Source organism: Colossoma macropomum, unplaced genomic scaffold, assembly GCF_904425465.1.
Source record: "Colossoma macropomum unplaced genomic scaffold, Colossoma_macropomum, whole genome shotgun sequence".
Classification (NCBI taxonomy): Eukaryota; Metazoa; Chordata; class Actinopteri; order Characiformes; family Serrasalmidae; genus Colossoma; species Colossoma macropomum.
Window position 1 is genome coordinate 49,770,449 of NW_023494789.1, and position 22,251 is coordinate 49,792,699.

The 22,251-nt window shown below is 39.5% G+C and overlaps 2 protein-coding genes across 3 annotated transcripts in view; one reads left to right on the forward strand and one right to left on the reverse strand.

Moving 5' to 3' along the window:
* The window catches only part of matn4 (matrilin 4), a 62,031-nt gene extending 43,930 nt beyond the window's left edge, over positions 1-18,101 (reverse strand). Inside the window, 5 exon segments of the mRNA XM_036571561.1 lie at positions 519-641; positions 855-977; positions 2,705-3,271; positions 4,858-4,985; positions 17,826-18,101. Of these exon segments, the coding sequence (XP_036427454.1) occupies positions 519-641; positions 855-977; positions 2,705-3,271; positions 4,858-4,930 (886 nt within the window). The 5' untranslated portion in view covers positions 4,931-4,985; positions 17,826-18,101.
* rbpjl (recombination signal binding protein for immunoglobulin kappa J region-like) overlaps positions 13,727-22,251 on the forward strand; it is a 31,133-nt gene continuing 22,608 nt past the window's right edge. For both annotated transcript variants that reach the window (XM_036571563.1, XM_036571562.1), the window contains exons 1-2: positions 13,727-13,947; positions 17,770-17,860. In XM_036571563.1, coding sequence (XP_036427456.1) covers positions 13,857-13,947; positions 17,770-17,860 — 182 coding nt within the window. In that variant the 5' untranslated portion in view covers positions 13,727-13,856. The remainder of the gene's footprint in view (positions 13,948-17,769; positions 17,861-22,251) is intronic.

The window sequence follows — 22,251 nt, forward strand, 5'->3', positions numbered from 1 at the left end:
TGGGTCTGAAAGGATGTGTAGCTGTTCAAGAAGAACCTCACTGAGAAAAGGAGACGGACACATCAAACAAAGAAGCTGAACGATGGACTGACCACCCCAGAGTCCAGACCTCAACACCACTGAATGTGTTTGATTACTTCAGAAAATGATCAACCAGCTTCTAAGACTGAACTTTGGAGCTGTGTCTGCAGATTCTTTAAGAAACTGAAAGAGAGTCTCCTGAAAAGAATGGAAGCTGGAATAAAGGTACAATGAGTCACTGAACACAAACAGCTGATATTATATTTAGTTTGTTTTACGTTATCTGGGTTTTTCATGAAATCCACTGTAACTTTATTTAATGGCTGTTTTGAATGGAAATTAACCACATGAAGGGTGGCCTCTGACTTTTGCACAGTACTGTACAGTGTTTTCTGAGAAGCTAAAACAGTGAGTGAATGTGTGTGTGTGTGTGTGTGTGTGTGTGTTTGTGCACGTCTGCTGTGCATGTAGTGGTGATCAGACACTCCGTCACTAACTTGTACAGGTCTTCTTGTCTTCATTGAGTGTGTAGCCAGTATTACAGTCGCAGGTGAAAGAGCCAGGAGAGCTGATACAGATCTGCTCGCAGTCATGCTTCCCCTCCGCACACAAGTCTATGGCTACAAGGCACATATGGCCAAAATGGTTTATATTCAGTAATAACATTACACCACCACTGAGAACAATTCTGAGATTAAATATTCAATTAATTGCGATATGACCTCAATATTGATTTGAGGTCATATCGCTCAGCACTAGTTCAAACAGTCAAAAACAAAAAGCATTTTTGAGGTTCAGTCTGGTGAAGTCTGCTCAGAAAAAATTATACATACCTGTGCAGGTCTTGCCGTCCTCATTGAGAGTGTACCCTGGCAGGCAGAGGCACTGATAGGAGCCGGGAGAGCTCTCGCAGATGTGATCACAGCCATGATCGGACTCAACACAAAGATCAATTTCTGCAAAACCAAGACACAGTTTTTAAAAAATGCAGGATATATTTCCTTTTTGTGCAATCAAATAAATCAAAACATAACTCTTGACTGTGAGTTTTAACTGCAAGTTCAGTTCTAAGCACTAATAATACATTTTGAAAATGAATTTTCAAGCAAAACCTTTTTAGGACTGTTAAACACTTAAAGTAATTAATTGTGATTAATCACTTGATTTTGTGTAGTTAATTGTGATTAGTCACATTTGTCTTATTTGCTCAAATCTGACCCTAAAGAAAGATTATTTCAATTTAATGAGCAGATCATTGTAGTATAGCTATAAGAGAGTATAAAATAAGCTTCATCAGACTGTATTCATTACTTTCAATAATTGAATAACATTATTTTCATCAGGTGAATTCAGAACCTGAACATAAACATTACTTGATTGAACTTGAGTGACCTAGGGCTGAAAGATTAATCATTTTTATGCTCAGAGCTGCATAAAGGCTTAATTATAGCCCTTATTTTTAACATCACTGTCTTATATTTTAACTGGGGACGTTTAACCTAACAGCATGGAGCTTGTGAGCTGCTTATAAAAGACCAATCAGAAGTAACCAAACGTCCAGATGCTTTGGCATCACAACCACAATTAACTGGCAGTCAGCGTTCAAGCCTCAATCCAGAAAAAGTGGATATTCTCGTCTTCTTGGTCAAATTACAGGCCTGGACCTGCAATAACTGTATTATAAGTCACACTCATAATATAAGTCAGAAAAATGGCAATGAGATTTTTTTTTAACTCATTGAGCCCTAGAGAGCTTCCAGTTCTCATCACCAGCATCCAGTGAGAGCAACAGAGGCTGCACGTTCCAGTCAATGAGTGTGTATGTCATATATATCATATATACAGTCAGTGGTTCAGCTCCTCCATGATTGTAGCCTCTCACTCTTGTTCATACAGCTTGTGGAGGATCTCGAGGGGAACTGGAGCTCCAGCAAGCTGCTGCTTTTGTTAGTTTGCTGCTTGTTGATTTATCCATAGTCCTTCTGTGAGCGTCTGTCCAGCATGGTCTGCTGAAGGTGCTGAAAGTTTCCCTTTAAATGGCATTTAAAAGCTGTATTTGATTGGTACAATCACAGATTCTGCAGGGAGATCCACTTGAAAGAGGCCCCGAATATTCTGTAATAACTCTCGCTAGGATGAAGCAATGAACGAAACAATGTGCAATGTGCTCCTCAGTATATCGAGCTTCGAACAAGCCGGGATGCCCCAGCGTCGGAGCGATGAGGTAGGGGCTGGACAGCCATCCCAATGTTTAACCTTCGTTTACAACTTCCGGGTGCATACCCCAATACCCCTTCATGTGTCTGGCAGAAAACGGAGATCACTTCCAGCATCACGTCACGCAATCGATTACACACAAGTCAAGGTATGTAGCGAATTTTTTTTTGGTTTAGATTGCTTCATCGTAACCGGAGTTACAACAGAATATTCGGGGCCTCTTTCAAATGAATCTCCCTGTATCAGAGCAAGATAGAGCGTGCTGCAGCTGGGCTTCAGCCTGCACCACCACAGATGGATTTAAATGTGTTAATGTCATTAAAAATCACTAAGCTGTGCTGGGTTCTGGACTTCCAGGACTGGAACTGATGACCCCTAAGCTAAAGGAACCTGTGCTCCAAAGTTCTGAGAGTCTAGATTTGTTCCCGGCAGTTAAGGGTCACAAGTTTCAAGAAAGCTGACTTACTGCAAAGCTTGTCTTGGAACTGGAGCCCGAACTGGTGAATGAGATCGAAGCTCTCCACCAAGAACACATGATCTTCAAAGGGCGGGGATGCCATGGCTCTCAGGGACGTCATATCTGCTCTGGCCACACCCACAGCGTAGATCTCAATGCCGGACTCTCTGGCAGCGGCTGCCACTTCAGCAACGCGATCCTGAGGCCGTCCATCAGTCACGATGACCGCTACATGAGGGACGTTAGGCCGGGCTCCCTCTGCAGCGGAAAAGGCCACGTTCATGGCGTAGCGGATAGCAAGACCAGTCATTGTGCCCTGTGCCAGCGGAATGATCTCGTTGATGGCTTTGACCATCTGCTGGTGTGTTGTGAAGTCTTTGAGGGAGAAGACGTTCTGGACTTGGCTGGAATATTGAACAACACCAACTCGGGTGTTGTCCCGGCCAATGTCCAGCTCGTGGATGATGTCAATCATGAACTTCCGCATCGTCTCGAACTCGTGCGGACGAACGCTGCGCGAGCCATCAATGATGAAGACGAGGTCGACTGGGCCAGATTTACACTTCTGATTTCCAGCTGTAAGAAGGTAAAATGTGAGAGAGGTGGCTGATGAGAAACAGTAAACAGTGAAGACAAACTTACACACATTAATTCCCTGTTTATTCACTCTTTGAAACTATTTAAGTTCAAAATAGCATTACTTTGTATTAGGGATCGCAATAATAACCAAATCATATCGGTAACTGCTTAACAAAAATGTTGTCAGCATTGGACAGATGTTTAGATTCGACTGATGTTTCGAGACGATATTTGATGATGGATTTCTGTGATAAAATATCTGCATTCTATTCATTATACTGCATTTGTAGCTCAATATAAATAGTAAAATATTTAAATATAATTTCATAAATAAAATATATTTCACTCTAATACTAATTTGGGTAGATTTAGTCCTGTTTCTACATTAAATAAATGTTTATGTATCAGTATTGGCAGAAAATATCAAGTATCTGCATCGGCCCACAATTCCCAAATTGGAGCATCCATTATTGGCATTACTATCTCAAGTACAATATTGCATAGCAATAATAACAATTAGCCATGCGCCAAAATTTTGGCCACCAAAGATTTTAGGTGGAAATGGTAAAAACGCCACTTTCAGTTTTTGGCTGAAAAAGAGAAAAATAGCTGAAAAAAACAAAAATTAAATAGAAGTTTCTCTCTCTCTCTCTCTCTCTCTCTCTCTCTCTCTCTCTCTCTCTTTCTCTCTCTCTAAATTGAACTTTTTTCAAATAATTTTACTGGTAATAGAAAATATGAAAAAAGTGGTTAAAAATGTTTGTTTCCTTCACGTTCCTGCGCCGGTCTGCACAGACATTTTTAAAAAGTTTGAGCAGCAGCAGATCAACAGTGAAAATATCAGTCAGGTGCAGCTATTTCACACTTTCTATGAGGAAGATTAAAAAAAAGAGATTTATAATCTCTGTTCATGTTGAATTTTAAGAGAAGATGCAACACGAGAACTTCTCCACTACAGCTTTAAAACTACCTGAAAACATGACTTGATACACAGAACACAGCAAAACAACAGAAGCGGAAAGACCCTGCGAGCACACCGACACCATCTGTACACTCAGTTTTCAAATGATGAAAACATTAATGACAGCTAAAGTTAAAAATATACAAAATAATGAAAGATTGCCTTGGATGGCCGATCATTCTCTGTGATTTTCAGGACGAAATTCGTGGCACATACAATATCTACATACTGAAATCATTCTAGGAAGTTTATTCCATGCAAACTGTTTTTATCACCAACTGTTTTCAGTTTTTGGTTATGGTCTTCAGCCCAGTGAACTTTGAAATTTTCATTTCATTTTCACATCACTAATAACAATATCAAAATCTTTAACGATAAAACAACAACAAACAAGAACAATAACCACAGTTATAGTCATAGTAATGGTCATAATAATAAGTGGTAAAGTGATATAAAAGTATATTTATTTTTTAAATATGATTTACGTATGATGTGTACTATTCTTCATTAGTAGATTTGAATTCACAAGGTGGAACAGGCATTAAAAAATATTTCTTTTTCCTGAATCATCTTATTCTAGCAGCTCAAATCATGATATATTGTGATTCTGCAGTAGACTGACCTGCTTTGGGTCTAGCCTCCATGATGGCCACTGAAGCCAGCAGCACACCGACACACATAAACAAGCATCTCATTCTGGAGACTGGGTTCTGGCCTCAGGCTGGCTGTGTAATCAATCTGGCCTTGTGCCTGTAAGAGGGCGAGAGAAAGAAAGCGAGAATTCTAGGTCAAAGCACAAAGCATATATTTTAGCGACAGCCACTCATTCCAACCTGGTGTTGCCATAAAATGACAACAGCAAACAGATGGCCACAGCAGCCACAGCAGTCGTTCCAAGCAGATGCTGTTAACGGAGAGGAATTATTCAACTCCTGAATTGCTTACATGACAGCAGAGTGCTAGTTCAAACACTGCCTGAGGTAAGTGCAGGAAAATAACAATGTCTGGGACGTTTGGGTTGTAAAAGTCCTGTTGCCAGTAAAATCAGTCTTCACGAACAGGCTTCTGTCTTCAAAGAGTCTGGAGAGAGTTATCAGTGTTTGTGGAAGAAGAGGAGGTCTAAAACAGAGCTGTGAGTAAGAAGCTGGCATGGACTTCTGTGTCTGAATGCCCCTGCGTATAAGATGTGCCTGCCAGGACATAAAAGGCTAAAGTAGAGCTCTGATGATATACCGCACGACTACAATTATCCATTAGTTCAGCAAGTGAGTGTGAGGTGTACTTTTAAACCTGCCAAACAATCTGCCTCTCTTTGGGACTCTTTGCTGTGCCCTTCATGCTTTTTTTTCCTCTGGGACGTTTCACTCAGTTCACAGAGGACTTGATAATGGGCTGATGAGCTGCAAGAGACGTTTTAAAGTAGAAAAAACACTCCACTAAAAATTGCAGGTAGCTATTAAATTGTAAATACAGTTGTGAGGAGTCAGAGACCACCCTTCATGTATTTAATTTCCAGTCAAAACAGCCATTAAGCACAATTTACTCATTTTTCAGTTTTAGGGAAAATAGCAAAAAAGATGTATTTAACAGAAAATGACACCGAATCCTTAATAACTACATATAATATCTGATATTTGGGTGTTCAGTGAGTCACTCTTTGCCTTTATTCCAGCTTCAATTCTTCTCAGGAGACTCACTTTCAGTTCTTCAAAGAATCTGCAGACACACCTCCAAAGTTCAGTCTTAGAAGCTGGTTGATCATTTTCTGAAGTAATCAAACACATTCAGTGGTGTTGAGGTCTGGACTCTGGGGTGGTCAGTCCATTGTTCAGCTTCTTTGTTTGATGTGTCCGTCTCCTTTTCTCAGTGAGGTTCTTCTTGACAGCTACACATCCTTTCAGACCCACAGCGCTGAGTCGTCTTCTCACAGTGGAAGGATGGACAGAAACACCTGTGGATGTTTTCAGATCTGAAGCAGCTTGATTTTCTCCTCTCTCATAAAGATGAAAGCTTTAAGTGCTGTTTATCTGATGGGGGCAGTTTTGGGGGCTACCAGGTCTTCCAGGTGGTTGTTAGGAGCCACATTTTCTCTGTGGCTTTGAATCAGTTTTTGAACAGTTTTGGAAAGAACTGTTTTTCTACTTGTTTTTCTTTGACTTTCTCCTTCATTTTGCAAGTGGATTATCTTATAGCTAATCTCCTTACAAATATCTCCTGAAAAATGAATAACTAAGGGTTGCTTGGGTAATTCAAGAAATGAAGGGTGGTCTCCGATTATAGTTATGTGAATAAATAAGTTTAAATAATTAAATAAATAAATAAGCAAACATCAAGATATTTGCATCACCATATTTTGTCTTTTGAGGTTTGATAAGTTTGACAGAGAAAAAAGCGCCAGTAGTGCCACATTCAAAAAATACTATCAAGAAACTTCAATGCAATGATTTTTATTCAGTGTTTCACATACTGCACTGCATGAATCCAATAAAACAGGACAAAATATGCTCTTTTTGTAATGAAACATGCAATTGGTCAGTGTTCTTTAAGTTAAGATATCCACAAAATATGATCAAAAAAAACATCACAATAACAAAAATAATCGTCATATTGCAATACTAAGGCTGTCAAAGGCAACACTGGTATGTTGATTTATCCATAGATGATTTATCCCCAGTTCTCCAGTGAGCACTGAAGGTTTTACCCTATTTGAACATGACAGCTACAGTTGGAGAGGAGTTGGAAACACTGACTGTATACATGATACATATCATACACAATATGGCCAAAAGTGTGTGGACACCTGACTTCTGAGCTTGTTTGACATCCCATTCCAAAACCACAGGCTTTAATATGGAGGCCCCCCACTTTACTTGAGGTCAGTAATGATGTTGTCTGAGAAGGTCTGGCTCATCGACGTTCCAGTTCATACCAAAGATGTTCAGTGGGGTTGAGGTCAGAGCTCTGTTCAGGCCACTGGAGTTCCCCCACACCAAACTGTTCAAACCATGTTTTTATGGAGCTGCTTTGTGAACAGGGGCTGAGTCATGCTGAAACAGGAAAGACTCTTCCCCAAACTGCTGCCACAAACTTGAAAGCATATGATTTTCTCAAATTTCTTTGTGCTGTAGCATCAATATCACCCTTCACTGGAACTAAATGAGCCCAAACCCTGAAAAACAGCCTCAGCCCATTATCCCTCCTCCACCAAACTTTAGTCTTGGCATTGACACTGTTGGATGCATTTCGGTAGGTAACGTTCTCCTCTCATCCACCAAACCCAAATTCATCCATCAGACTGCCAGATAGAGAAGCGTGATTCATCACTCTAGAGAACACGTTTCCACTGCTCCAGAGTCCAGTGGCAGTCCTTGGAAACCCATTTCATGAACATGCACAGTTCTTGAGCTGATGTTGCTTCCAGAGGCAGTTTAAACTCTATGGTGAGTAATGAAACTGAGGATAGGTGATTTTTATGCGCTACATGCTTCAGCACTCGGCAGCCCCGCTCTGATAGTTTATGTGATCTACCGCTTCACGGCTGAGCTGTTGTTGCTCCTAGATGCTTCCATTTCACAATCATAGTACTTAGAGTTGACAGGGGCAGATCTAGCAGGGTGGAAATTTAATAAACTGACAGGCAAAATTGGCATTCTATGACTGTGCCAGATTTAATGTAACTGTTTGACCCATTCTAGTGCCAGTGTTTGTTTATAGAGACTGCAAGGCTATGAGCTGGATTTTATACACCTGTTAGTAATGGGTGTGGCTGAAACACCTGGACTCAATAAGTAGGAGGGGTGTCCACATACTTTTGGCCATAAAGTGTATATACACTCATTGGTTGGAACATGCAGCCAATATTGCTCTCAAATTGGAAAAACTGGAAGTTGGACATTTTCATGTTCAGTTTCTGCATTCACACAATAAAAATTGGGTTTATTTTGTCCACTTATATAGTTATAACAACACATTGCTTTTAAATGGAAAAAAAATCTCTCTTTAGGGTCAAATTAGAGCAAATAAGGCAAATGCAATTGTAACGAAATAATATGATTAATTATTTTAAGAATTTGAAAGCCCCAAATAGTACATACGTAAAATAATTTTCTGTTAATATAATTGAAACTAATTTGTCGTCCTGCTGTATGTACAGTTTGTGGAGGTAAAAGGTACAGGGTTATGTAACTCAGATCCTGGTTCAGGGAGGTGATCACTGTTTGCTTTGTGGTCCCTTCGGGTTTCCATTGAAATTCTGCACAGTGTCTGTTTCAGCAGCAACCAGCCAATCAGCAGACCTCACTCCCCTGTGTCTTGCTCATACAAAGAGCCCCTCTGTGTGCTCTATGTCAAGATAACTAGCCCTGGGCTAAGAGCTACTGAAGCACACACTTTATACATAAGACCACATATTCAGATTGATTTGCACTTGATATTAAATATTTAAAAGTAATAGTAAATATTACTTATATAGATATTACTTATATAGATATCGACACCTTGACTATCCAATCCAATATTTCTTTTTTAAATACTACTAAGCTTTAAAATGAGCTATTATCAATTGATACACTTCACTTCAAGGTCCCATAGCATAAAAAAACTAAATTTTATTGTTTTTTTTTCTTTAAAATAAAATACACTCCACAGTCCACATGGGCAATATATGCTGCTGTCGGAACAAAACCTTGTATCTCCATTTTTGTCGTTTTTTAGTTTTTGACAAAATTTGAAAATGCCCGTTGGCCTTTAGATAATATGTTAATTTTGTGATGGATGGACAAACAAAGGTCCCAAAATGACTTGGAAAGATGTCTGTTTCCATTCACTTACATTAAAAGTAAAGTATGTTTTTTTCCTTCTCCTGAAAAGTTTTGAATATGTTGGTTTTGCAAAGTCTACATATATATATATATATATATATATATATATATATATATATATATATTTCAGCCTAAGGATTGCATTTTGAATGAGGCACAATATATGTCTTCCAATCAGAGCAGAGCTTATTTACATACATCTGTTTCAAATGGCCCACATCATTATTGTTCAAAATAAGAGTTTATGTAGTTTGTAAACATTTTCGAAACTTCAAAATGTACCACTCACTCCTCAGTCCATTTACGTAACCTAACCTGTAAAAATTGCCTACATTTAAATTAGTTATTTTTGTGATGATACACAAAACCAAGCATTTACAAATTTCCGCCTATTCAAGTCAAGTCTTTATTTGTTTATATAGCACCTTTTATAACAGATGTTGTCACAAAGCAGCTTTACAGAGAAACCGGGTCCACGCCCCCAGTGAGCAAGCCTTGGCGACAGTGGCAAGGAAAAACTCCCTCACAGGAGGAAGAAACCTCGAGAGGAACCAGACTCAAAAGGGGAACCCATCCTCCTCTGCCTACTGCAGTTTAGCCCCGCCCATTCACACTGAAGTTATAAGAAGCGTTTCAGCCTGGACTGCATTTTCAATGAGGCGCGATACAGGGGAATAAAGAGAAGTTGGAAAATGGCAATGTAAAAATGAAATATGACTGTTTTGGGTGCATAAAACTACACAAATGTAAAAAGTGACCTTTTAAGATGATGATCTAAAAGTAGTTTGTGGTGCTAAAACTACTCTGTCACCCTAATAACCTCAAAGGAAGAACTACACAGCTGATAACATCACATGTACAGCGTGAGTTTCTTTATGCGCCTAGCATTTCTGCTCATATGAGCCTGATTCCCAGACTTGATATTAATGTTATCTATGTATACCAGTAACCCTGGTACAGATATGAAGGTGTTGGTGGAAGTTGCCCTTGGATATTGGTGAAAAGTTTGCCCTCTAGCTGTCTTTTTTTTTTCTTTTTTTGGTAGAGATTAGGAAGGAACAGGCAAACATCCAAGATCAGCGCTTATCATAATGTACCCACTGTCTCGAGTGTGTCCTCGACAGCGTGGCCCAGCGTTCAGGACCACACGCACCAGTTCACTCACATTATTCCAGGTCTTATCATTTCTCTGCCAGGTCTTGTAGTAATTTCTCTCCCAGTTTCCCTGCACTGTTCAGTACACACTTAAAAAAGATGGTTCTTCAAGGGGTCTTTAGTAAAGAAAAAGGTTCTATATAGAACCATAAACACTCAAAGAACCCTTTGCATGACTAAAGGGTTCTTTGCATGGTTCTATATAGCACCAAAAAGGGTTCTTTTTTTGTAGCAAGTTTGACATGGTAACAATGGCAGAACCCTCTTTAATCTTGCAAAGTGTTCTTTAAGTCTTCATGGTTCTTTATAGAAACATTTTCTTTACTAAAGAACACTTTTTAAAAAAAAACTGTACTGCAAAGTACAGTAGCTGCTGATTTCTGTTTTATTCAACTAGCACTGTTTATTATAATTTATTTTCTGTGAGCAGTTTTTATTATTTTCTTTATCATTATGGACTTCAAAAAATGATAATTTCACTGGGATTTATAATACGCCTACTAAGAGATTATAAAGTATTTTATTTTTAAAGCATTTTATATTGAGTATTATAAATCCCTCATGAATCCATCATAAATATCAACAGTAATCTATTCTACACTCTAATCGTTTTGGCATTACCTTTTAGAGGAATCTCATAGGCATCATAAAAATTAGTTGCAAATACAAATAAAAACTATGAGAGAGAATCGTAACATGAGCTCTTTGAATGAGTGTGAAGCAAATTCATCATAAATTCGCTTTAAAAACCATTCTGAATATGCAAAGGCTGACCTTCAGCATGATGCGGACCGTCCACATAAGACACAGGAAAGTCAAAGGCTTAGTATTGCACAAAAGAGAGATTCACAGTCAAGTTGAATTTGAAAGAAAATGGTTTATTTTCTAATAGTCTGACTTAATGCTGTTCTAGCTTTTCTCCAGGGGTGTAATGCGACAGAACCAGCCAGACATTTGTGGTAAAAAAAAAACAGGAAATGAGGCTTTACTTGTAAAGGGTTTTACATACTTGTAGTTGGTAAACAGGTGAACGTAACAAAGAAGTGATCAGGCAACCAAGACCCAAACAAGGGAAAAGCCAAAAAGGAAACACTCAGTAGCTCTACTATCAGTGTGTCCCAATTCAGGGGCTGCGTCCTTCGGAGGCTGCATTTGAAGGCCGATTGTGTCACAGCGGCATGACTAGGCCGTCCCATCTCAAACGCTGCTTCATATGCGGCAGAGAAATGTGTCCTTCTTTTCCATAGCAATGAAGGATCCAACAGGTGGATCCTTCGCCAGCCAATCTATCCCGAGGTTCATTGCGTGCCGTTGAGGATTCGAGAACATGGCGGCATCAACAGAGAAGCGAACAGTGGCTGAAGAGACACTTTTAAATATAAGTATTGGGTTTAAATTGAGGCAAATGGCTAATAATACAAATGTATTTAAAAAAAAAAAAAACTCATCTCTAGCTTTTACAAATGAAAAAATAAAAAACTAAAATCAAAGTTTCCGGCTCCATCTTCAAAGACTTTGACAGGAGCGGTGTTTCGTGGTGCAACGGTGAGGGCACGAACAGCGGTGCTGTGGCACAAACAGAAATCTGCCGTAGAGCAGACCGTCTCATTTCAGTTCAGCCTTTACAGGTCTAAGCAGCCTTTGAAGGACTCGCCTTCGTAGACCACATCCTTGGAAGGGTCCAGCCCCTGAATTGGGACACACTGTAGGAGAAGCAATATCTCGTGAAGTGTCTAGTCTAAAGCTCGAGCTTATAAACTAAACTAAGACTAGTCACATGACAAACAGAGCAGGTGAAACAGATCAGTATTCAGGGGATTGAGAACAGTGACTGGTGGATGGCAAAGGTTCTACAGTCTCGTGATCTCCCAGGGGGTTCTGGGAAATGGAGTCCTCGGGTGAGTCGGAGTCGGAGGGATACGTGAACAGGGCATTGGATATTAATTATATTTTTACTGGACAGACACTGCTGACCTAAAGGAATAGTTCATAAAAAAATCTAATTTACATAATTTCCCCCTTCCTCCAAACATAGCCAATCAGCCAAGACGTGTTTGGTGACTGAGTTTGGCTTCTTTACTTTTGCACTGGAGCTCCAAGGCTAATATCACAGTAGTTATACTAATAAAAACGATGTACATTGTGTATCAAGAAGATGTCTTAAAGTATCGTAATGTTTTTTGCTGTATCGCCCACCTCTAGATGAATCTGTGACAGACCTAAAATAACACATTCTGAGCTGTACTAGTTATAGCTGTAAATCAGTGTCATGCTAAGAATGTTTATTGTTAAAACAGCTTATCCATGCAAAAACAACTGCCCACGTGTTCTAGGCGAGAACTCTGCACACAGAACGTCCAGGTAAAGAACTAAACAGCACATGTTCTCTTACTCGCTGAGAGTGAAGGCCCCAGACTCTCCAGCTCCTTTGGGAAAGGAGCGGTAATGTAACTTCCATTTCACTGTAATTCCTCTCACAGAGCTTCAAAACAGCTACTGTACGCCTCTCTAAGGAAGCAGCCACTTCCTTCAGGGGATGGTTGCTAGTATCATGTCTTAAAAAGGGAATTCCACTGAATTTCTGCATGTTTCAGTTCTTGAGATATAAAGAAAGTCATTCAGAGTGATTTGGTGTGAAATGGTTAATTGTAGAGACTCATTGTAAAGATTTCTTTACAGTGGTGATGATAGGAACCAGGGGTCACCATGACTACAACACAAATATAGCCATTTTATTTACTATCCAGAACCACCAGTGAACCTACACGAGTCTTCTGAGTTTATATGGAATGTTGATGATGGGAAAATAGTGGAAAATCTAAAATAATAAGTTTTCTTGCCTCACAGCACCCTGCATGTATCCCTCCACCATGAATGTATATTGAAAAATAAAATATTTTAGGTGAAAAGCTTGTCTCAACTTTTGCAAAACAATGTCTCAGACAGTAGGCAACATATTCATAACCATTTTGTGCAATAACTTTCTGTGAGGGAGCTTTTAGAGGTGGACGTCTGGTTCCTATCACCACCACTGTGAACAATTCTGAGCAAAGTATTTCATATCAAACCACTCTGAATGACTTTGTTTACATTTGATCAATTTATTTATGCAGTCACATTGCAAAATCTATGGAACACTTCTTTATTACCCAGCAATTTCTTAATCTAAAGATTTAAATATACAGTATGCACTTATTATATGCATCATTTCCTTCTTTTTTTTCAGAATAAGGCCAAAGACGTTCTATATTTCAAAATTACATGTTCTATATTTCAAAATGTACATGTACAAAAACTAAAGCATCATATAAAATAAACAGTTGCATGTAGCACGAAACTCAAAGTGAAAAGCTTTCATTATTCACTACTATATGCAGCTCAGTCCGTCTATTGACTTGTATCAGCTATTGTTTGCAAAGCAAAGGGAGGGCATGAGAACCGCACACCTGAGTACAGGTCACTATCTCAAAAAACAAACGGACACGAGGGCTAACACGCACTACCAGGAGTTTAATAGCAATGCCAAAGCAGCAGGTGATGAACACATTTGCAGCAGAAGTGTGGCGACCGCACAGTCTGCTCGCTGTAGGCAGTTTAGAGGAGCAGAAACAGGTGGACTGAGCTGAGGGAGAGCGTGCAGTGGGCTATGAAGCGAGGCAAAAGAGCAGATGAAGATACAGGCAGAGCCAAACCACTGACAGACATGCAGGACCAAAGGAAAGCAGAGAGGGAAACTGGTGAGTGACAGCAGGATCTATGAAAACTATTCATCTTTTTAGATCAAAACCACAGTATGAAAAGAGTGCAGTTTTCAAACTGCAGGAACTGTGGCTTCCTACATTATTAAAATCTGTCTAAAGTTTTAAAAGAAATTTTAACCTTTAACAGAGAAAATATTCACATTTGTGGGTTTCTTTGGTCGCTTACGCAGCCATCTTGCCGTTTTTTCTTTTTTTTCATAACACTCTGTTTGGAGTGCCTCTGAAAAACCTCTGTTTGGAGGACGATCTAGCCCTAACCTACCCCTCTATCTCAACTAAAATTGGGCGACCCTAACCCTAGACATGAACACGCAAAACAGAGGGCTAAGGGCTAAGTGGTAGGGGCGAGGGGTGAAATGGGACTGGGCATAAGTCTGTGATATCTGGGGAAATGAGAACTCCAGTCCAGTTAGTACAGTCCAGTCTAATCCTTAACCTTTAAAGAGTCAGAACAGACCACTTCAGGCATATCAGTCCAGAATACCAGGGATGCACAATGGTGTCAGATTTATATTAGTGGGGGCAGATGTGCATCGGTACTCATGTAGTTTGAATACTGAAATCACCATAGGGGTATTCGTTTCATTTAATTTCATTAAAGATGGAGAAATTATACAAACCAACACTTCAACGAAACGCTGATTTCATGTTTTCACAGGCCTGTAAAATGTCTGCTCATATTCGCGAGTATCATCTGAGCTGACAACAAACACAGCTCAAATAAACAATCTTTACTTACTGCTGTCCTCTAAAGGCGTCAATAACAAATATCAAATAAACAAAGGTCGCTCAGCGCCGCCCTCTAAAGGCGTCATTAACAAACATCAAATAAACAAACGCCGCTCAGTTCCGCCCTCTAAAGGCGTCATTAACAAACATCAAATAAACAAACGCCGCTCAGCGCCGCCCTCTAAAGGCGTCATTAACAAACATCAAATAAACGAACGCCGCTCAGCTCCGCCCTCTAAAGGCGTCATTAACAAACATCAAATAAACAAACGTCGCTCAGCGCCGCCCTCTAAAGACGTCATTAACAAACATCAAATAAACGAACGCCGCTCAGCTCCGCCCTCTAAAGGCGTCATTAACAAACATCAAATAAACAAATGTTACTCATCGTCGCCCTCTAAAGGGAACCAAGTCAGAAGTCAGAAGTGTTGTTTTTACGTTTTGTTGTGTCTCAATAAATGTGTTTACTGCTTTCTTTTAACCCAATCGGCCAAATCACATTCTGTTTATTGAACTGTAAACAGTGGAGAGTTAATAACTTGCGATCAGTTCAAATAACTGCAGTTAGACCGTTATGTAATATTTGAGACAGGCCTACTGATAAATCGGACTGCTACAGAATTAAGGACCCTTACAGAATTAAAGTCAACAAAATTGTGAAAACTTGCTTGAAGCAGAACGAGTTTATAACTGTTCTGGGGCAAAAAAAGGTCAATATGAACGAGTTAGAAAAGAATGATTTTAACTAAAAACACTGCCGAAGGCCATAAACCAGGAGAAAACAAGGCGCATTTCTTCACATATGCCTTTGAGGACACGTGATAAACTGCTGAAGCTTCTATAAGCATTCAAGGCCTAAACCATCCGTGGGGTAAACCATCGCAGTGTAAACACTGTGCTCAGCTTGACTCGGGGCAACGACGGAAGCAAAAAAATGAGGGGAAGATGGAAAGAGTATCGGGGCCTCGCTGTAGAGAAACAGAGCGCTATGTTTCTATTGAGGCTTGACTGACAGCTCCACAGCGGACTCAGGTTAAGAAACAGCAGCTTCTTGTTAGAGAGGGATTGGAAGCAGATGTGGAGCTTTGCTACTGTTAGCAGTCTCACTGCGGCTTTGTCTCCAGGCAGCCACTGCACGCCTAATACGGTTAGCTGGTCTTAAAGCTGATCTGGGACCAGCCTCTGCAACCTAACACCATTAGTGGACCCCTTGGAGGACCGTATAATCACATGTATGTAGGAAGAACAAGGAACTGAAGAGACGGTGATCCCTCAGGGTTTTTATGATTGGTCAGCTGTTCAAACTCCCATTGTAAGCGCGTGCTGCTACTCTCAGTCACAGATCTCAGGATCTTCAACTACAGGTATTTCTGGCAATTATGCAGGTTAGAAAAAAGATGTTGAACTTTATTAAAGCTTAATAGGGATTGTCAGACGCCCTCATTTCTCAAAGAGCAGGACAATGGATTACAGACTTTTTAGAGGGTCTTTCGAGGTGTAACAGCCATCACAACAGATTATTCCTCATATGGAAGATAATTAGAGCTGTGTTAAAGTAGCCTCAAATCAGTTGATCAAGAACATGCAGGACAAATGAAGCTTAAATGAGTTACTTGTTGAGCCTAACTTTATTTAAGCTGTGCAGGCTGTAAACGAAATGTTAAATTTAAGTAAATATATTGATAAGTTTTACAACCCAACCGATAATTAGCTTCTAAGATACTTAATTGAGTAATATTTATTCAATTAATTCAAGTAAATCACTCAAAAATGATCTGATTTAAGGCTAATTGGCTAGATTTGTATGCATTAATCCTACATTCAACTTGTAATGACCAATAAAAGTAGTAAAAGCAGCACAAGTTAATAGGTTTAAGTTACTGTACTACCCACAGCCAACAAGAAAGCTAGGCAGTTAAAGAGGAATCCCACCATTTTTTGCACATTTTTTCAAGAATTAAGCCGTTAAGATGTATACAGATTTGTGCAGAGTGGTTTGGTGTGAAACGCTCTGTTCTAGAGAAACTAACCGAGTCAGAATTGTTCACAGTGGTGGTGATAGGAACCAGACGTCCACCTCTAAAAGCTTCCTCACAGAAAGTTACAACATGGCCTGATGTCTGAGACATTGTTTTACTATTTTACAGTAATTTTGGGATAAAGTTTTGGTCTGAAACGTATTTTAATTCATTTATTTTAATCCATTCAAGGTGGAGGGATACATGAAAGGGTGTTCTAAGGCAAAATAGCCCCCAAAGAACACTTATTTTTTCAGATTAAACATTATTTTACCATCATCAAAGTTACATAAAACTAAAAAAACACGTGGAGCTTCACTGGTAGTTTTGGATAGTAAATAAAACGGCTATACTTGCATTGCAGACATCAGGACCCCTGGTTCCTATCACCACCACTGTGAAGAAATTTGAGTCTCTATACTGAAGCATTTCACACCAAACCACTCTGTATGACTTACAGCTCCACCACTGATTCATGAGGATATTTTGGAAAAATCAGTGGAATTTCTCTTTAACAAAGAGTATATGATGCACACGATGCAGGATGAGGGGGACGGATAACAAAGAGGGTAAATAAGTTTTATTCCACAAGATTGCATTGACCAAGCAAACACGTATCAATAAATCTGACCACTCGCTGTATTTCAACCCGGCTGACTCAGATTCTCTCAGTTACGTTCAATTTTTAAGTAAAATTAGCAAGAAAAAAAATGATCAAAACCAACTGCAAAACCAAAAAAACGTTAAAAAGATCTTAGAATAGACAATTTACAGCCCTTAGAGTCTCTTGGCCACAGGAAATGCTTCGTCAGTGAGAAAAAAGAGCAGTAAGGAACTGTTTACCAATGTCATAATAAAAAAGCACCAATAATAACCATGTTTACTCAGGTAGAGTCAGTCAGACTAAATGTTGAGCAAAGGTAAATAAAAATAAAAGCTTTTATCAGCTTTCATTGGTTCCTTAAACCCCATTAAACCCCTCTAAGCAGACCTGTATCTCTTTACTGAAAGCCGTTGGTCAGTGTTTGATCAGCTCTGCCGGTTTCCTCAGGGCTGCAGTGTGGGGACCCCGCGCGCCTGCACGCACCTGAATCAGCGCTCACTCACCTCAGCGACCTGCAGCAGCAGCCGGGGTGGCTCAGGTAACCTTCACTCACACGCACTGTCCGGAGGGTCTCGAGGTCCAAGGTAGAGTCCAGTCCTCTCCGAGCAGCACCACAATCACAGCTTCGTTAATGGACTTATCAAAACCGGCCGTTTTCAGCGAAGCGCTCGTGCCTATCAGAGACGGAGTGAGTGGCAGGACATTAGTGTGGTATTAAAGCGGAGCGTGCCGGAACGAAGACCCGCCCCCTCTGAAACTGGAACAGCACGAGACACTTTTTTTAAAAGCGCGCGAAGAAGATAGAAAAGTTATTCTCGTGTGAGCCTCGTTTATCGCGGGACTTGCGTGCAGTAGTGCACGCAGAGGAATATCTATCTATCTATCTATCTATCTATCTATCTATCTATCTGTCTGTCTGTCTGTCTGTCTGTCTGTCTGTCCATCCGTCCATACATTTTCCTGTCTATCTATCTATCTATCTATCTATCTATCTATCTATCTATCTATCTGTCTATCTGTCTGTCTGTCTGGCTGTCTGTCTGTCCATCCATACATTTTCCTGTCTGTCTGTCTGTCTGTCTATCTATCTATCTGTCTATCTGTCTGTCTGTTCATCCACCCATCCATACATCTGTATGTCTGTCTATCTATCTATCTATCTATCTATCTATCTATCTATCTATCTATCTGTCTGTCTGTCTGTCTGTCTGTCTCCCGGTCTATCTATCTATCTGTCTGTCTGTTCATCTATCTATATGTCTCTGTCTATCTATCTATCTATCTATCTATCTATCTGTCTGTCTGTCTGTCTGTCTGTCTGTCTGTCTCTCTCTCTATCTATCTGTCCGTCTGTCCGTCCGTCTCTATCTATCTATCTATCTATCTATCTATCTATCTGTCTAACTGCCTGTCTGTCTCTCTGTCTATCTGTCTGACTGTATGGCTCTCTGTCCATCTGTCTGTCTGTCTGGAGACAGAAAGAGAACGAGTTGGGATTTTTGACCCCTGACTGTGTTGTGAGTAATGAAGGAGATATTATGAGCGTTAATACCAGATTCTCAACTAAACACTAATACAAGTTAATTACAATCCATTTAAAATGGAGAAACAGTAGATATTTTTTTTAGGGAGAGAAAAAGTCATTTATAAATATTTATAATAGATTTTATGCCAGATCCAAATACAGATGAAATACAAACGTACTGAGGCAGGAAATCAGGAAACAGTTCATTAGGTAGTGATTTATTGAGACCCTTAAAGACAAAGCAAGCTCTCTCTCTCTCCCTCTCTCTCTCTCTCTCTCTCTCTCTCTCTCTCTCTCTCTCTCTCCCTCTCTCTCTCTCTCCCCGCAGACAATTACAAACCACATTCCACTGCTGAGACCTGGTGGTACACTGAATAGAACCTCAGTAGGCTGCCGTTTGTACCAGGTCGGGACATTTTGTGTCTTGAAACGAGAGAAATAAGAAAACAACAGTTGCTTTTGTTAGTGCTGGAAGAGCCGTGCAATTATTCTAATGATTTCCCGCATCACTGACATTACCTCAGCGACATTAACCATAAGACTTGTGCGCCAGCCAAGTCAACAGAAAAGACAGATATATTTCCATAGACTTTATAACCTGTAATCTAACTGTCACTGTTGTACTTTCAATACCGCACCATAAAACCCAAACAATAAGGACACGTTCACAATAAATGTCTTATTCTGCTCCGTCCGTCCATCCTGGGGTAATGGATCAGTCTCTCCAGCGCTGAAAGGTTTCCTTGAAAATGCATTTTTGCAGGGGCCTGTGAGTGAAAACCACCCTGCCTTGTGGTTGCCGGTTAACTTTAAAGGAAAGGAAGGAATGAGAGTCTCTATTTACAAAATGCAGCATCACTCACTTGGCTGGCTCTGGCCAAAGGAATGCAGGTCTTTCTGTTATGGGCTTGGACGGCCTTTTTCAGTTTAACAGATTAGGCAGAGAATGGAGTGGAATGGAGATTCTTGACAGACCCCCCCCACCACCGAATTTCACCCTCATCTTAATCTGTACACTATTGTTCTGTACAGTACACTAGTTTAGTCACCGAACAGACGCTTAGAATAAATGTCACACATTTTGTAAGAACTTTTTTACAGAATTTGAAAATGCCAGCTGCTTTTTTACGGTGTGCTAATATTTTATGATGACTGGACTGATAGCAGTGCTCCAAACTTACTTTAAAGAAACTGAGTTCAGTTGACTTCCATTCAAAGTTAAGAACGTTTTTCTTTTCTCCATTTTGGACATACAATGTTTTGTTCCAACAGCAATGATCACTATAGGAAAAAACACCTTATCCATATATATTTTCAGTTTATTTGGGCAGTAAGCATTTATTTACTCAGAAAAACACTAATATTAAAATAAGTACAAATTATATGAATACAATAAATAGTGATTTTATGTATGCCAAGTTGTGTGTTTAACCGTTTCCTGGCCTCTCCTCATGAAAGCCAAGTATTCGTAAAATACCTGATTTGGCTAATTTATATCGCATTCTGTTAAATCGAGTGCTGATGATGGAATTTAACAAATCTATATGATGGCTGAAAACATCTGGAGAAATCTGGAACCAAACTTTGTTCATTAAACTGGTTCACAAAATTTTTCACAATAGGAAAATTCTTCTTGCTTTTTACTGTATTTATATTTATTTGCATTTATTCTAATGATATATGATGATTTTACAAGCAAAGCACACACTTAATGCACAGATAAATGGCTTTAAAGAATGTGCTTAGGTGTCTAAGACTTTCGCACAGTGCTACTTAAAAGGCACTTATGTGCTAAGTGGACCTGACAAAAAGTATATCGCTGTTGTCGGAAGAAAACCTCGTATCTCTGAAATGGTAACTTTACAGGAGAAGAAAAAAACCTACTTTACTTTTAATGTAAGTCAATGGAACCAGAATTTTTTCCAAGTCGTTTTGGGCCGTTTCCTTTGGTCCATTCATCATGAAATTCACATACAATGTAAAGGGTAACAGGTATTTTCAAATTATGTCAAAAACTGAAAAACCGACGACAGCAGCAATATACATCTTTTCTCTGTATAATTTATAAACACCACCTTTACTCCATTCATCAATGGTCAGGATCCTCACAGGATCACCATAGAGCAAACAAACCCAATTCCAAGTTGGGATGGTATGTGAAATACAAACAAAAACAGAAAGCAGTGATTTGTAAATCAACTTTGACCGTATTTAAACAAAACAATACATAGACAAGATATTGAATGTTTTAACTTATCAGCCTCTTTGTTTTTTGGAAATATGTGCTTATTCTGGAATCAAAGTCTGTAACACATTCCAAAAAATCTAGAACAGGAGTGAATGCTGTTAAATGTTCAGAAAATATCTTAAAAGAATTGATGTAATCATGCTTGGGTATAAAAAAGCATCCAGGAAGGGTCCTTTATGAGTAGCGATGGGTCGAGGCTCGCCACTTTGCCAAAAAATATATCAGCAACAAGTCCAACTTTTTAAGAACATTGGGCCTCATTTACCAAGATCTTCTCTTAAATGCGTTCTTGAGAAAGGTCCTAAGAAAAAGTCTACGTCAGATTCGTGACGTGTTCTTAAAGCGCAGAACTGTTCTCACCTTTGTGCTCTTGAGTGCGTAGATTCTGTTCTTACCTGAGAACAAATCCCAAATAAGAAAACATTGGTAAACATCAGAATTTTCATAAAAACTGCATAAGTGGGTTTTAAAAAAGAAATTTCTTCATAAGAATGGTTGGAGAATGAGACCCAATGTTCCTCAATGAGTGTTTGCAAGAATTTAGATATTTCACCTTTTACTGTGCATAATATTGTCAAAAGATTTAGGGAATCTGGGGAAAACCGCCACTGAATGCCCTTAAAAACTAGCATTTTTCTGCGATAATATCATCACATGGGCTCAGGAATACTTTGTCAAAGTAAACACTGTTCATCACCAAATCCATAAATGCAGGTTAAGATTGTTCTATATGCAGTGGAAGTCATATATCAACAACATCTAGAAACGCCTCCGACTTCTCTGGGCTCGAGATCATCTGAAATAGACTGATACGCAGTGGAAATGTGTATTGTGGTCTGATGAGTCTACCTTTCAGATTGTTTATGGAAATAATGGATGCTGTGTTCTCCAGGCCAAAGAAGGAAAGAACCATCCAGATTGTTACCAGTGTAAAGTAAAAAATCCAGCATCTGTCATGGTATGGAGGCTATTAGTGGGTAACGTGCACATTTGTTAAAGCAGCATTGATGCTGATATTGTCAAATTTTGGAGAAACATATGCTGCCTGTCTTTTTCAGGGACGTCCATGCTTAATTCAACATGACAACATCAAGCCACATTTCAATGTGCTACAACAGCACGGGCTGCACAGTCATAGAGTGCAGGTTCTAGACTG